Here is a 17,711-nt window from a genome sequence, read left to right on the forward strand (position 1 = left end):
TAACACGGTGGTAAAAATTATTACCGGTGTAAACATTACTACCGGTTATTATTACCGGTTTGGTAAACATTATTACCGGTGGAAGTGCATTTGCTCAGCTTTCATTACTGTGGATCTGGAACTAAATTCGGTGGTAAAGATTATTACTGGTGGAAGATGCATATGCCCGCCTATCATTACTGTGGACCTGAAACAACATTCAGCGGTAAAAATTATTACCGGTGGAAGTGCATATGCCCGGCTATCATTACTGTGGACTTGGAACTAAATTCGGCCGTAAACATTATTACCGGTTGAATTGCATATGCCGAGCTATCATTACTGTGGACCTGGAACTAAATTCAGCAGTAAAAATTTTATCAACGGTTGAAGTGCATATGCCCGGGCTATCATTACTGTGGACCTGGAACAAAATTCAGCGGTAAACATTATTACCGGTGGAAGTGCATATGCCCGGGCTATCCATTACTGTGGACCTGGAACAAAATTTGGCGGTAAAAATTATTACCGGTTGAAGTGCATATGCCCTGCTATCATTACTGTGGACCTGGAACTAAATTTGGCGGTACAAAATATTACCCGTGGATGTGCATATGCCCAGCTATCATTACTGTGGACCTAGAACTAAATTCAACCAGGGTGTCCACATTCTGGAAAGTCAGGGATAGTCATGGAAAAAAATTTTGGTCATTGAAAGTCAGGGAAATAGGCAAGAAGTCATGGAAAGTCATGGAAATTTCCAATTATGGATGGATTTGAGGGGACCATTCAATGCTCTAGTCAGCTGTAACCCGGACTGTTGTAGCATTTTTCAGGATTTTTCACAAATTTTCGACAATTCAATTTATTACAGTTGTATTATTTTATGAGTTTTCGGTTTGTTTTAGTTCATTTTTGTACCTATTGTACTCAATTGTTATCTGTTATTACATATTTCAGTATTTTCTGCAAAATAACATGTCCAGGCAGTATTATTTGTGTGTGTAGGCTATGTTATATTATAATTTGCGTGTAAAGTTTGTGAGTCATGGAAATCAATGGTAAATGGTCATGGATATAGTCATGGAAAGTCATGGAAATTAATGACAAATCTTTTGTAGACACCCTGATTCAACGGTAAAAATTATTACCGGTTGAAGTGCATATGCCCGGGCTATCCATTACTGTGGACCTGGAACAAAATTCGGCGGTAAAAATTATTACCGGTTGAAGCGCATATGCCCGGCTATCATTACTGTGGATCTGGAACTAAATTCGGCAGTAAACATTATTACCAGTGGAAGTGCATTTGCCCAGCTATCATTACTGTGGACCTGGAACTAAATTCGGCAATAAAAATTATTTCGGTTGAAGTGCATATGCCCGGCTATCCATTACTGTGGACCTGGAACAAAATTCGGCGGTACAAATTATTACCGGTTGAAGTGCATATGCCGGCTATCCATTACTGTGAACCTGGAACATAATTGAAAAAACTGCAATATACAGTACTGTGTATTTGCTCGACTCGCGATAGTCCAGATTTTTTGTAATCCGGACTGGACGTCCGCCACTTTAGTCCGGATGAGCGTGTAAAGTTCTTTAACCTTTATTTGGTAAATAAATGTCCAAGGTGATGAATACATATAAACCTTTTATTAGTCAAATGGTACAAATAAGTAGGGTTATAAATTTAGATGAAACTCTTAATCTCAGGGTTCTAGGAATGTGCCGGCTTAAAGTAGGCTTATGTGATGTTGGATAGGCATAAGCCTAATGTTCATCACAAGTTATGTACAGTTCAATTTACACTTTTGAATAGAAGAAAGTTCAAATTTTGAATTTAGTAAAATTATAATTTAGGTAAAAGTTCAAAACGGCAAAAGCCAATAGAAATTTTGGAATGTGACTATTTAGCAAAGTACAAGTTCAGTTTGATCTCACCCAAAAGTTTAAGGTAGTCTTCTCCACAAATATATTTCTTGAGGTAAAATGATATGTATTAAATAATTGAGAAAAATCTTGATATTTTAAATACTGTAAAGTTAAATCACCAATTAAAAGTTTTAAATAATCTTCCTGTCTTGCTTCTTCATTACTTATTCTCAATTGAATTAATCTTGATTCCTGATGTTCAATTTCATACATCTGTTTCAACAATTAGTTCACTGGTTTCTTGATGTCACTATTCACTGTTACTTTTATGATTGGTTGGTATTATATGAAGAGTATTTTAATTACATTTTTGAAAGTGAAAGAGAAGAATAATTTTGTAAAATAATTCAAACTGTATAAATAACTTCCAGTGATTATAAATTTAGCTTATTAAATAAATGACAGTGTTTGATGAGAATGTGAAATATGGAAATTTACAATAGGTGGAACCTTTTGCCCTTTTACTGCATATAAACACATGTGATAATTTAGAGGTATGAATTTAGCTAATAGTAGGCCTAGGAATATACAAATTCAAAAGTAAACAATGAGGATAATTTTGGAACATCTCAAATATCCCCTCAGAAATCTGGTATTTGAGTATCCAATACTAGATTTCGAACAATGTGAACAAAATTATCATAGAAAACATTAATATTTGAACAGGAGAATACTTAAAATTAACAAGTTGTATCTTCTGAATAAGAGAAAACATAGTAATGAACAAGGTGAAACAAAGAAAAGTTGATAAGTCATTGGGAGATTAATGAGATATAAAAATTCACTTGAATAGATCAATGTGAAAAGAATGATATTATATACAATATTTACAATTAGGTCATGAGTAAACTTGACAGGTTTGTGGTGATTAGATCTCTTCATTGATCGGAGGTAGGTAATGCTTGAGTGCAGAAACATGGTATGGTCCAAGTTCTTGTTCTTCATTTGGAAGACAAACTATGTATGTTGAATCTCCTAGTGCTCGGTGAATCCTGAACGGTCCTTCATAAACATTGAATAATTTTGCAGTCTCTCCTAATATAGCATGTGATAGAGGATGTGCTTTTATCAAAACTAAGTCGTTCAGTTGAAAGGTGGTGGCTTTATGTTGTCTATTGAATTTTGCTGCTCTCTTCCTTCTCTTTTCTCTAATTCGTTGAGAAGCTAGAAAGACTTTTCTTTCCATTGGTATATCTGTAATGAAAGGGTTAGTGATGTACCTCTCCCAGAAGCGTGGATCTCTTCGGCCTAAGTGTAGCTCGTTCGGAGTGAATCCGGTCGTCTCATGGTGTACTTCATTTAAAAACTTGTTAATGTCAGGAATAAAGCGTGCCCAATTTCTATGTTGATGGGAGCAATAGGTTCTTAAGCATCTTTTAACCTCTTTAATAGGTCGTTCAGCCATATTGTAACAAGGGTGATATACAGGGCTAAAGATAGGAATGATGTTATTCTCCTCAAGTTTTCTCATCCAAGCTCGGCTTTTGAATTGAGAGCCGTTATCGCTTTGTATCTTTTTGGGTTTTCCGAATTGTATGAAATGTATACCGAAGAGTTTATTTATGATGGTCTTGGTGTTAGCGCTTCTGATTGGATAAAGTTTTATAAATTTAGTGAATATATCAATTGTTATAAGGATGAATTTAGTGTTGCCTACACTAGTGGGTAGCGGTCCAATTAAGTCTATGGCAAGATGATAATTTTTTGCAGTGCAGTGAATTCCTTTGGCTAATCCATGGTGTGGATGTGGGTTTACTTTGCAACGTTGGCATGAGTCGCAGGTCGCTAATGTGGTTCTGATTCGTCTCCCCATATTTTTGAATATAAAGCACTCTTGCAGGATGGTAAGACACCTTTTCGCCCCGCAATGAAGGTAGTGGTGATGACATTCCCAAATGAGTTTGTTGATGATGTTCTCTGGTGTAGCTATCAGCCAGTTGTCTCGATGCTTCCGGTAAAGTACTTCTTGGTCCAATTTATAGGTCCGTGATATCTGTTCATACAAGGGTGAATCAGGTCCAAGTCTAAGAGTAGCATATGGTATCCTGAGGATGGGATCTTCTGCTTGAAGTCTGGGCAAATTCAAAAAGTCATTACGCAGCTGAGGGTTGATGATTCTCTTAATGTAAGAGACGATGAGCTCAGGTGAGGAATGAGGTTGAGAATCGGAGGTTGATGGATGGATTATCCGGCTCAAGGTGTCAGCTGTCTGGTTGTCCGTTCCTTTGCAGTGTTCGATCTCGAAGTTGTATTCTTGAATAGCCAAAATCCATCTGGTGAGTCGGTTATTTAACAGTCTGCAGGTTTTCAAGAATGTGAGGGCATGATTATCAGTTAAGATCTTCAATTTGGAGCCTAATATTAAATAGCGGGTTTTTTGTAGGCAGTAAACAATTGCTAAAAGTTCTTTCTCCGTGGTAGTAAAGCGCTGTTCAGCTGGTTGTAATACACGTGATAAAAATACAATAGCTGCTTTACTTCCATCATCCTTTAATTGATAGAGATGGCCTCCGATTGCGTAGTCACTCGCATCGGTTTGTAGGATGAAAGTTTTAGTGATATCAGGGTGATGAAGTATGTTAGTTTGAAGGAAAAGCGATTTAATTTTGTTAAAAGTGGTATCATCTTCAGGAGTCCAAATAAATTTATTTTTCTTTGAAGTAAGCCGAAATAATGGTTTAATAGTTTCAGAGTAGTGATCAATAAATTTATTATAATAGTTGATACAACCTAAAAATGATTTTAGCTGTTTTTGACTAGTTGGAGTAGGAAAATCAAGTATCGGTTGGACTTTGCTTTGATCCATTTGTAGGCCAGATTCGGTTAGAGTGTAGCCTAGGAAAGGTATGGAACTTTGACAGAAAGTAGACTTGGAGAATTTCACTGTCATATTAGCCTCGGTTAATTTCTTGAGAATAGTTTCAATATGAATTAAATGATCGGAAAAGTCAGAACTGATGATGCAGATATCATCCACATAAATAAGAGTAAAGTCTTCGATTTCATTAGCAAAAACTCTGTATAATGCATGTACAAGAGCGGCTTGTGAAGTTGATACACCAAAAGGGGACTACTTTATAGTGATAAGTGTTACCGCGGAATTGAAATCCGGTATAAGGTCGAGATTCAATATCTAAAGGTATCTGCCAGTAAGAAGCGGTTAAGTCGATACTAGTTAACCATTTAGCATTACAGGCTTTTGCTAGAAGTTCATTCACGCTTCTATTACATTCATAATCAGGCACTAGGATTTGATTTATTTTACGAGCATCCAGACATAAACGTATTTCTCCGGATTTCTTTATGATTGGGATTATAGGATTTATGTATGTACTGTTGCTTCTTTCAATTATTCCTAAAGTTTCCATACGGTTTATTTCCTGCATGACAGCGTCTTGATGTGCGAGTGGCACAGGATAAGATTGACATTTGAATGTAGTTGGTTGCTTTACTTCAAGATGATGCTGGTATTTGTTACATAATCCTGGAGCGTCCGAAAATGTATCTTGATATTTGAGGAGTAAATTGACAAGTTGACTGTTCTGTTCGGTGTCTAGTAGTTGGTTTTGTTCAATAGTATCAGCTATAGTGTCAGAATCAATTGTGAGTTTTGGTGTATTGGAGTGGTGTAATGTACCATAATTATCATATTTATTTAGTATATGATTTTCATGTGAATTTTCATCATAATCATATATATCATCATAATCATCATCGTTGTTGTTCATTAAGTAGCACAAAATTCCTTCATAATAATTCCCGTCAAACTTCAATAACATGTCATTGTTATTTATATTCAAGCTTATTATATTGTCATTAAAGTTTATTGCCATTTTCCATAATTTAATCGTATCCATTCCTAATATAAGATTGTGTACTAAGTTAGGTACCATGATTAATTGTAAAGTACTTTTTACACCATTAATACTGACATTCATAAGTAGTATTTTCGAAACTCGTTTAGATTTTTCGCCAACTGCGGTCTTTATATGAACACCTGTCAGGGGTAACTCTTCAAATTGTCCTAGTTTCGTTTTATTTTCTAATATCCATTGTTCAGATATACAAGTTATATTTGCTCCTGTATCTAAAAGAGCTGTGGTTGGTACATTATTTACAAATAGACTAATTTCAGGACATTTGTAAGTATTATTAGAATTTTCAAGAAAATTATTTGTGTCCTTTAAGTCATCTTGGAGTAAGAAATTCCGATCACACATAATATTGCTAATGTTGGTTAAATTTTCAAATTTGTTCTCAAAGTTATATACAGGTTTAGGCCGTAAAATTCCGATTTTTTGAATAAGCACTGAAGAATCGTTTGATGGTGAAAGAGGTGTAAACAATGAGGAAAGTTGATTCTGGGCCTTTGGTTCATCAGTGCTTCCTAGTTTAAAGCCTGATGATTTGGATTTATATAATTGGTAGTTCCGGTAGGGTTGCTTTTGTCTATAATTGCAGAACATACTTGGGACTGTTCTTGAGACGGGTACTGACGTTCTTCACGGTGTGGTGGGTTGGTGTTGGGTCTCTGGGAGTTGTAGTTTCCTCTTCCTCTGGAATTATAATCTTTCCTGTAGATGTTCTGTTGTCCACTGCTGTAGTTCTGTGGTTGACTGTATCCCCTCGAAGACTGGTTGTAAGAGCCATGGTTGTACTGCTGGTTCGGGCGAGGTGGACTGTTTGGCTGTCTGTTTGGCTGGTAGTGGTTACGATTACCCTGTTGGTTACTGTAATTGTGAGTACGTGGGTGTGATGGTTCATAGCGGTTGGACTTTGAAGTCATGGTCCGTTGGTGAGCGTCTTTGAGGTCCTCTCGTTGTAATAGCAGCTCAAACTCGTGTACCGTGGTGACATTCTGGACTCGTCTGGCATCTTGTACTAATTCCGAAAAATGGTCGGACAGGATTACAACGATTTCTTCATCGGTCAAAGGAGGTGTTATCGATCTTAGTGTCAAGACCTTTTCTATAAAATATTCGGCTCTTGATAGTCTGCCATCCTGTCGATACTTTTCAACATCGATTCTTTGCTTGATACCACGTTGAACCTCGTGACTCCAAAATTTGTTCAAAAACATTGCCTCGAAATCGGTCCAATTTTTTATTTGATATTTGACCAACTCAAACCATTTAGATGCGTGGTGGTCAAGACATTGTTCAATGACATCCAATAAATGTTCAGACTCATCGTTTGATTTCTGATTGTCAACATTCCGTTCGTAAAAACGTTTAAGTTTACTCAAAAATTCTTTTGGATTTTGTGTCTTTCCGTGAAATTTAGGTGGGTTAATGTCTAGATAATTTCTGTTAGTTCCCGGACAAGTAACATAAAGAGGCGTTATTGTACTAGTTGATTTGGAAATCTGTTGTTCCATGTTATTAATTCGATAACTATGGTTGTCTGTTATTGAATTTAGTTTGACCAAGTTCTCGTTCTGTCCTTCGATTTTAGTAACTAAATCGTCATTTTGTTGTTTTAGGTTACTTTGGCATATATTTATCTGTTGTTGCAATTTAGAATCAAAATTTCGGGTTAGGTTATTGCTCAAAGTAGCAATATTTTGATCAATAGTGATCTGATTAGTCTCAATTTTTGTATTTAATTCATTACGGATTTCTTGAGATTTAATTTCGATCTTTTTGTCAACATTCATTTCAATAGTATTTATTTTGAGTGAGTGTTCAGATAAGGTATTGTGGATAGCTTCAATTTCAGACTTTACGGTTTGAACATCTGATTTGAGATTAGTTATTTCGTGAGAAATAGCATTTACGTTATTTTCTATGGATTTAATATCCTTTTGAAGGTCATCTCGCATCAAACTAATATTTTGGTTGAGTTCATTTTTGAGATCATTTAAGCGTATATCACTGTCTTGTTTGATTGTGTTCATATTTTGGTTTACTAGATTTATATCTTGTTTCAGTTCACGAAACAAATATGTAATTTGTGTTAGGATGTTGGAATCATTAGTCTTGCCGATCGGCTGGTGTGACTCATTCATTGCATTGGTCAGTGAGCCAGTTTTGTTTGGTTCATTCAACTGCAGATCAGCTGTTTCGTCGTTCTGGTCGCTTGGAGTAGTACACATTTTGTCACGTGACGTCATACTGCCTTTTTCTGTCTGACGATCCAGATCCGCCATCTTGATCTTAGGATTAGAAGTAGAACCTACACTGTCGTTAACCTCAATAACGTCTGTTTCTAATGGATTTCTATCGCTTTCCAGACCATGAAAAATAATTGATTCTGGGATTCCTCCTAATAAAATATGATGATAATTGTTACTTGTTTCAACATTATTTGTAGTGTCTATAGTTAGTAGTGTATTTGAATGTGTTTCGTTGGTTAGAGTTGCTTGACTAGAATGTACGGTGTTGCTTACGGCATCTTGGTTGCTAGTATCATTGTTGGTTGTAGTAGACCTATTTCTTAAATTATATGCTTTATCTTCCATAATATCATATAATAGTGATCAATAATAATAGTTCAATATATGGATGAGGTGTTGTGAATGATATCTGGTTATGGATGTGCACACAAGGTTAGTTATTCTTATGCTTAGAATTTAGGTTGTCATAACTTAGGCCTATTACATCGAGATAGGTTTGGAAGTTATTTTGTATTGGATAATATCACATAAGCTACTTTTTTGCCACACGTTGCAGGCGCCAATGTAAAGTTCTTTAACCTTTATTTGGTAAATAAATGTCCAAGGTGATGAATACATATAAACCTTTTATTAGTCAAATGGTACAAATAAGTAGGGTTATAAATTTAGATGAAACTCTTAATCTCAGGGTTCTAGGAATGTGCCGGCTTAAAGTAGGCTTATGTGATGTTGGATAGGCATAAGCCTAATGTTCATCACAAGTTATGTACAGTTCAATTTACACTTTTGAATAGAAGAAAGTTCAAATTTTGAATTTAGTAAAATTATAATTTAGGTAAAAGTTCAAAACGGCAAAAGCCAATAGAAATTTTGGAATGTGACTATTTAGCAAAGTACAAGTTCAGTTTGATCTCACCCAAAAGTTTATGGTAGTCTTCTCCACAAATATATTTCTTGAGGTAAAATGATGAGAAAAATCTTGATATTTTAAATACTGTAAAGTTAAATCACCAATTACAAGTTTTAAATAATCTTCCTGTCTTGCTTCTTCATTACTTATTCTCAACTGAATTAATCTTGATTCCTGATGTTCAATTTCATACATCTGTTTCAACAATTAGTTCACTGGTTTCTTGATGTCACTATTCACTGTTACTTTTATGATTGGTTGGTATTATATGAAGAGTATTTTAATTACATTTTTGAAAGTGAAAGAGAAGAATAATTTTGTAAAATAATTCAAACTGTATAAATAACTTCCAGTGATTATAAATTTAGCTTATTAAATAAATGACAGTGTTTGATGAGAATGTGAAATATGGAAATTTACAATAGGTGGAACCTTTTGCCCTTTTACTGAATATAAACACATGTGATAATTTAGAGGTATGAATTTAGCTAATAGTAGGCCTAGGAATATACAAATTCAAAAGTAAACAATGAGGATAATTTTGGAACATCTCAAGCGTACATGGATACAGACAGCTTTGTGTTAGTAAAAAATCGGGGAAAAACTGGTCTTGTACATGGATACAGACAGCTTTATGTTAGCTAAAAATCGGGAAAAAATGGGATCCATCAAAACCTGATCCAACCCAAGATCCGGAATTTTTTGGATCCGATCCCGTGCTGGTTTTAGCTGGGATCCGGCGGATCCGGTTGTCCGATATCCGGATCCGACCATCACTATTAGAGAGCATTTAAAAAATTAGGATAGACTTAGAGCCTACTGTACCACTGCTTTGAGTACCGTAACTCTAAGAAATAAGAATTTCTATTTGTTTAATGCAACTATTTGTCACAGAGGCTCGTTCAATGAAAGAGATGATAGTGTCATTTTTACTGTTGACAAGAGTGCTGATTCGGAACTAACTAAGCATCCAATAAGCAAGAAAGCTAAGGCTGCACTTCCACCTCGATGTTTGGATATCCTTCAACCTTGGACTCAAGTACCCGACCCAATCAAGAAAAGGTAGGTGATAATACGTTAAAACCTCTACATCCTGTATAATCGGAACCACCATCAAAAATTCAAATCAATTAATTGAGCTAGCCATTATGTGGTTGGTATCAAAATGATCAGTAAATTAAAATACACCCATTCAAACCATCAGATTTGTATATTTTCTTCAATAAAAAAATATTTCTCAGATATAGTGGAGTTAGAAGTATGACTGACTGGCCCTAGCAGCTCCAAGCACGCACAATGGACTCAAGGGATAAGACTATTAGTTGGTTGGACTATTGACTGGTTCACCCCTGGTTCTGCCTCACTCTGGACTGCAACTCTTTATAGATTGTTACTGTTTTAACACTGAGTTAAATTTAATACTTAACTACTCACTTAAAATGTAGGCCCACTTATTAATATTAGAGGCCTCCATCCTTTTTAACACGTTGAGTGCGGCCGTTCTTGATCGGTAATTATAAAAAAATAAAAAAAGTTATTATAAAAAATAACATAAATTTAAAACACAACTATGGAATCAAAACCTCACACGAATTGGTAAACAAGATAAAAAACATACAAATTTCACAAAATTCAATATTTATTTCCTTTGATATTGTAAACATGTATTCAAATATCCCAATCTAAGAAACAATTAATATCATAAAAGAAGAGTTACTAAGAAACAAATCTCTTAAACAAAATGAAATAAAAGACATCATCAATCTCACAAATATTGCTCTGGAACAAAATGATTTAGAATACAATAACAAATATTACAAACAAAATGATGGTCTTGCTAAGGGTATCCCCCTTTATTTTATGTTTATTAGCAGATTTATTTATGAATTATTTAGAAACAAACCAAATTAAAACAATTCAAACCCCGTGAAAAATAAGATCATATATTGGCACAGGTACGTTGATGATGTTATTTGCTTATTTGAAGTATCCGAAACTGAGAGTGACACACTTCTAACATACATAAATTCTATATCTAAAAATATAAAGTTTACCAAAGATGCCCAACAAGAAAAATCAATTATCTGGACTAACAATCTCAAAAATTGACAAAAAACACTATTTGATTATTTAGAAAAACAACTACTACTAAATTTGTAGTACCAAAATCATCTTACCACCCTTGGCAACAAAAAATAGCAGCATTTCATTCTATGATTTACAGACTAATTACATTGCCACTAAACAAAACAAATTTTGAAAAAAGAAACGAAGATAATAAAAAATATTGCAGCCAAAAATGGATAAATATGATAAAGAACAAAATTAAGAAACAAAAGAAAAAAGAAGAAAAATTGAAAAAAGAATACATGACTCCCTCAAAACTCTAAAAGCAACAAGATAAACCTTATCTAAAACAAATTACAGATCTAATTATATATAATTAATTTAATTAATTTTAAAATATATTTATGGTGCTAATCTTTGTGCGTTGAATAAGAAAGATGGTGGATTAAGACCAATTGCTGTTGGATGTGTATTTAGAAGACTTATAGCTAAAATATGTTGTCAAGCTGTTCAAGAAAAGTGTAAAAACTATTTTCAACCTTATCAATAAAGTTTTGCAACTAAGCAAGGTTGTGAGACCATTATTCATGCAACACAAACATTTCTTGAGTATGAAAAAGAGTCCAACAAGGTTTTGGTTAAAATTGACTATAAAAACGCGTTCAATTCTGTTGAAAGAGACATTTTACTAAAAGAGATTAAAGAAAATGTTGCCGAACTATACCCATTTTTTTGGCAATGTTGCAGTTCATCATCTACATTATTTTTTTGAAACAAAATTATTGAATCACGTGTTGGTTGTCAACAAGGCGATCCAACAAGCTCACTCACCTATAGTCTAGCCATTCATCCAATTTTGCTCAAACTCAAATCGAAACTAAAATTGTTTTATTTAGACGATGGTACATTGGCTGGTGATCCGGAAACTGTATGGAAGGACATCAACATACTGATAAGTGAATCAAGAAAAATAGGGTTAACAATTAATCCTAAAAAGTGTGAGTTATTTTTCACATCAAACATCATTGTCCCTAACATAGAAACACATTTCAGAACTGTTCTTCCAGACATTCAAACAGTAAATTCCTCAGAATTATATCTTTTAGGTTCTCCTTTGTGTTTTGAAGGATTTCAAAATCCATTGAACAAACATTTAGAATCTTTAAAGATCATGGTCGAAAGGCTTAAATCACTACCAAAACACATTGCCTATTTTTTTTTTTTTAATTGTCTTGGTATATACCTAATATGCTTTACACACTTAGAAGTGTACCAACGTTTCTATTTCAACAAGCTTTAAGTACTCTGGACAATACGATCATTTCATACTCGCGTGAAGCTGGCCCCACCATACTGAGCACAAATTATAAAAACATATCCATAATTTAGTGCCTAATTTGTGCTGCTCAAAGGTGTATATAAAAAAATTTATGCTCAACAATAACACACAAAATAAAAAAAAAAAACTGTTGGTGGGGCTAACTTCACCTTCAGCCCGCCACTAAAGGATATAACCATGTATTGTACATAGAAATTTAGTCCTCATTTTGTGCTACAACAATATATTAGATTTATATTGTGATCTAAAAACACCCGAGTAAATGAGGAAAAACTGCCGCCGGTGATGACGTCATCCGCCCCGCCACATTGAGCAAATCAGTTGAAAATGGTGTCACGATTTTGTGCCACGACAATATGTAGTTTTTAAAATTTGTGCTATAAATCCACCTGAGAATAAATGCGGAAAACTGCCGCCGTTGATGACATCATCCGCCCCACCACATTGAGCAAACCTGTTGAAAATGGTGTCATGATTGAGTGCTCATTTTGTGCTACATTAATAAATAGTTTTTAAAATTTGTGCCCTAAAACCACCTGAGTAAATGTGGTTTTAACTGCCGCCAGTCATGACGTCATCCGCCCCACCACATTGAGCAAACCGGTTGAAAATGGTTTCACGATTTAGTGCTCATTTTGTGCCACAACAATATACAATTTGTATAATTTGTGCTCTAAAAACACCTGAGTAAATGATGTAAATGAGTAAATGACATCATGCAACTTCATTGCCAGTCACGTTGCAGATCACACAAAAAAACTATGTACACCACAAGATCGAGGCCTATAGGTACTGGATGACTTAGACACTGGGACTGGCGTATTTTTTAGAAAAACTCAAAAGACTACGATGAGTACAAGTAATCTCATTTCGATCATGATTTGTTCATAATGAACAACTCCAAACTAGATACGTTTTTTACTAGGTTTGAGAACATGAATCATATCCCGATCATGAATGACAAAACGACAGCACTAACTGTCACTCATTCATAGGCGTGCTAGATACTTGGCATCTGATAGGATGGCTAGACTGAAGAACTAAACCCCCATATATTAGAGGCATTTTAAAATATGTAGCCCCCACTCAACTAATAATTGGACCACCCAAAAGTTTTTGAGCCACTGTCTTTCATCGTTGTGAATACTTGAAATCTTTAACAGTTATTAGTCTTCTGTTATAGTCAAGTTCAAGGAAAGCCTACGAAAGGTATACTAAATTCAACCCCCCCCCCTTCAGAATTGGAAAAAACTAGAAATGATTGTAGCACAAAATGGGCACTAAATAGTGACACCATTTTCAACCGGTTTGCTCAATGTGGTGGGGCGGATGACGTCATGACTGGCGGCAGTTTTACCACATTTACTCAGTTGGTTTTAGGGCACAAATTTTAATAACTATATATTGTTGTAGCACAAAATGAGCACTAAATTGTGACACCATATTCAATGGTTTGCTCAATGTGGTGGGGCGGATGACGTCATCACCGGCGGCAGTTTTTCGCCATTTACTCAGGTGTTTTAGAGCACAAATTATACAAATTGTATATTGTTGTGGCACAAAATGAGCACTAAATCGTGACACCATTTTCAACAGGTTTGCTCAATGTGGTGGGGCGGATGACGTCATCAACGGCGGCAGTTTTTCCTCATTTACTCGGGTGTTTTTAGAGCACAAATTATAAATGTAATATATTGTTGTAGCACAAAATGAGCACTAAATTTCTATATACAATACATAGTTATATCCTTTAGTGGCGGGCTGAACGTGAAGTTAGCCCCACCAACAGGTTTTTTTTATTTTTTTTGTGTTATTGTTGAGCACAAATTTTTATATATACACCTTTGAGCAGCACAAATTAGGCACTAAATTATGGATATGTTTTTATAATTTGTGCTCATTATGGTGGGGCCAGCTTCACGCGAGTTCATTTCATCCCTGAAGGATATTTTAAACCTAAATATTACACCCAAGCAAATGGAACAAGCAAGTCTCCCCATAAGCCGTGGTGGCATTGGTATACGAAGTCTCATTGATTTGAGTTTGCCCACTTTTCTTTCATCATGTGCAGGAGTAACACCACTCGTCTCCAACATACTTGATATACCAGTTGACAAATTGGCGTTATCTTTCTGTAGTAATGGAATCGAAGAGTTAAAAAAAAATTACAATGAACTGCCTTCAAGCCCAATCTTACAGCATAAATGGGACAACATAGTAATGAAGAAGAAAGAAGAAAATTTAAAATTCGAAACCGTTCAAGATTTAGCAAGAATGAATGCCATCAAAGAAAAAGAGTCTGGAGCATGGTTACATGCCTTTCCATAAAAAAACATGGTATGTTTATGGATAACAAAAGCTTCCAAATTAGTATTGTAATTTCTGCCGAGAATTTCAGTGTGTCTGTGGTGAAATCGTAGACAAGAGAGGTTTACGTTATTCTGTATCAAAAGTTCTGGAAGATTTTTCCGACACGCTGAGGTTAACAATCTGATAAAAAAAGCTTTGGTGTGTGCCGACATCCCAGCCCAACTGGAACCCTAAGGTCTTGACCGAAACGATGGGAAGCGGCCAGATGCAAACCGGAGCAGCAGTTGAAATGGCCACCCAGAGAAAACATACGAAATACTCAAATATTACGTCAAAAGGATACCAGTTAATCGTCCTGGGTGTGGAAACAGCTGGGCCATGGTGCAAGGAAGGCAAGAACTGGGTAAATGAAATAGGTCCCAAGCTAATTGAAAAAAACAGGGGACTATAAAGCGAGGAGCTACCTAGTTCAACGAATTGCCATGGCCATACAAAAAGGAAATGTCGCCAGCATCATTGGTTCCTCACCCGCAGACCTACCTTTCTTCAATATTTTATTTTTTAAATTATTGTGAAAATTGGTATATTAAAACATTTCAATTAATTACAAAGCAACATATAGAACAAAAACAACGTCTTTAAGATTATAAATTCAAAAGTTTCCAAACATCAACAAATAACTGAAGAATCATCAAAATTTAACAAAAGCAGCATTTACAAAATTTCCTGTACAGAATGTAACAAGTATTATATTGGCCAAACCAGAAGAAACTTCAAATGTAGATTCCAAGAACATATACAGACATTTAAATCTAAAAATTCCACAAGTATGAAATCAAACTACGCAGAACACTTACTAAAAACTAATCATAAATATCAAAAATATAGAAAATAATTTACCAGTAATTGAATTTGAACCAAACAAAGGCAAATTATTCATTAAAGAAGAATTCTACATATATATATAGAAACCATAAAAACGATTTTCAAATTAAAAACATAACAAAGAGTTTTAAAAAATGAAACAGCCTACCAATTTCAATTAAAAATCGAATAACCTCTGGCAATTTTAAAAATGTTTTAAAATATTTTCTAATTGAAGGTGCATTTGATAGTTTTAATGAATTCCATATAAAAGCTAAGCAACACCATGTTAGTCATTAAGTTTAGTAATAGTTTTATATTGACACCATTTATGTATACATATTGTATATAAAAATGAATAAAGATTAATTTGATTTGATCTTGGGTTGGTCTTTTTCAGTGGCGGGTCCAGAGAGGGGCTATTGCCCCCCCCCCCCCTTGGGTATCAAATTTACACTAGATAAAATAGGTAATTTGTTTTGTTCTATTTGCCGAACATGAGAGGCGAAGGCCATTCACTGGATTGCACTGGCTATCCATAAGTAAAGGATTATTGGTATTCATAAGGAAAGGGAAATTGATGTAGATAAAGTCTTACATAATTTTAGTTGGGGAGTGAGCTGGTGTAGTGGTTAGAGCGTGGGACTTCGGTTCCTGAGGTCCCGGGTTCAAATCCCACCAAATCACCAATAGATTTTACCTAAGTGATAATGCCGCAACCCCTAGGTCTAGCCTGAAGTGATGTTAAAAACAATCTCCGGCTCGTGTCTAGCGTCCTGGGACAAAAAAAAAAAACATTTTGGTCTGTCAAAACCAAGACAAATGTGTTTGTCAAATTGCACCATCAAATAACTTATTCATAGCATCGTACTACTAAAAAAAGTTGTAACATTCAAGTTTCTTTTGAATACGTTTTTTACATTATTACCAAACACTGTCCCTTGAACTTATTTCTTTGTTTTGAACTGTTATCTTTTGAATTAAGGATAAGAGTAAACCAGCTAAAACTTATAAAATACTTCTTCTTTAGACCTTTTATAATAAGTAATGCATTAATGCATTATTGAAACCTATTATAAGATAGAATAACTAAAAATGTAGCCTACATGCAGTTTTATTTTAAAAACTGAATCATTTGAAAAATAGTAATATCAGTACTAAAAGTAATTCCGTACTTGAAATAAAAAGGTAATAGCTTTCAACGTTCAAATTCTTATGGTCAGAGGGTCAGATATGATATGTTAATGCAAAACCATTAGGTATAATGACTTCAAAATTCTTTTTTATAGTCAATATTCTTGAGTCAAACCATAGTTTTTGCCTCTAAACTCTGGATAATTAAGAGTTAAAAACAGCCTAAAAATGTGTCATTTTACACTTGAATTTTGAAAATTTTCTGAAGGAGAACCCCCGTACCCCCTGGTGCTCTTTCACCCCCCCCCTCCCAACACATAGCCACCCCACCCCTTTGGCTTATCCTGGATCCGCCACTGGTCTTGTTTAATCCAGCAACTAATGGTGAGATTCAAAACGTAATGAGAACTCTAAGGCCAACCTCATTAACTGGAGTGGACGATATTTGATCCGGGATGTTGATGTTTTGTGAAGACGAGCTCTGTTTACCATTGACCGATATTGTCAATAAGTCTTTGTCTCGGCCAACCTTTCCTTGCACCATGAAAATTGCAAAGGTCTATCCTCTTCATAAGAAAGGGGAAACTAATGAAGTGGGCAACTATAGACCAATTTCCTTCATCCCCACCTTTTCAAAGATGCTGGAGGGAGCTATTTTGGCTTGTCTCTAGCAGCATCTACACCAGAACAGCTTTCTGCCCAAGGGACAACATGGTTTTGTTCCTGGGAGATCCACTGTCACCGCTGTGACAGATATAATCGAACGCATCCTTGACAACTTGTAATATGGAAATACTGTCTGTGCAGCCTTCCTGGATCTCAGCAAGGCGTTTGATTGCCTGGACCATCAACGCATCATAGAAAAACTTTGAGCTTTTGGTATAGGTGGGTGGTTCAGCACTCGCCTGGTTTGGTTTCTACCTTTCCAATAGACAGCAGCTAGTTGATTACTTCAAATGGACATACTTTAAATGGAACAACTAGCGTGGTAAAATCATGACGAGTTTTACCTGTACTAAAGAGCAATCTTTGCTTGATAGCATTAATCCAAATAGTCT

The 17,711-nt window shown here is 35.2% G+C and overlaps 1 protein-coding gene across 1 annotated transcript in view; it reads left to right on the top strand.

Moving 5' to 3' along the window:
- The first annotated feature begins 8,444 nt into the window (after positions 1–8,444).
- LOC128999772 (ribosome biogenesis protein NOP53-like) overlaps positions 8,445–17,711 on the top strand; it is a 97,088-nt gene continuing 87,821 nt past the window's right edge. The window contains exons 1-2 of the mRNA XM_054426447.1: positions 8,445–8,461; positions 9,834–10,001. Coding sequence (XP_054282422.1) covers positions 8,445–8,461; positions 9,834–10,001 — 185 coding nt within the window. The remainder of the gene's footprint in view (positions 8,462–9,833; positions 10,002–17,711) is intronic.

Source organism: Macrosteles quadrilineatus, unplaced genomic scaffold (genome assembly GCF_028750875.1).
Source record: "Macrosteles quadrilineatus isolate MER2022 unplaced genomic scaffold, UCM_ALF_1.0 Scaffold_1__1_contigs__length_201487025, whole genome shotgun sequence".
Classification (NCBI taxonomy): Eukaryota; Metazoa; Arthropoda; class Insecta; order Hemiptera; family Cicadellidae; genus Macrosteles; species Macrosteles quadrilineatus.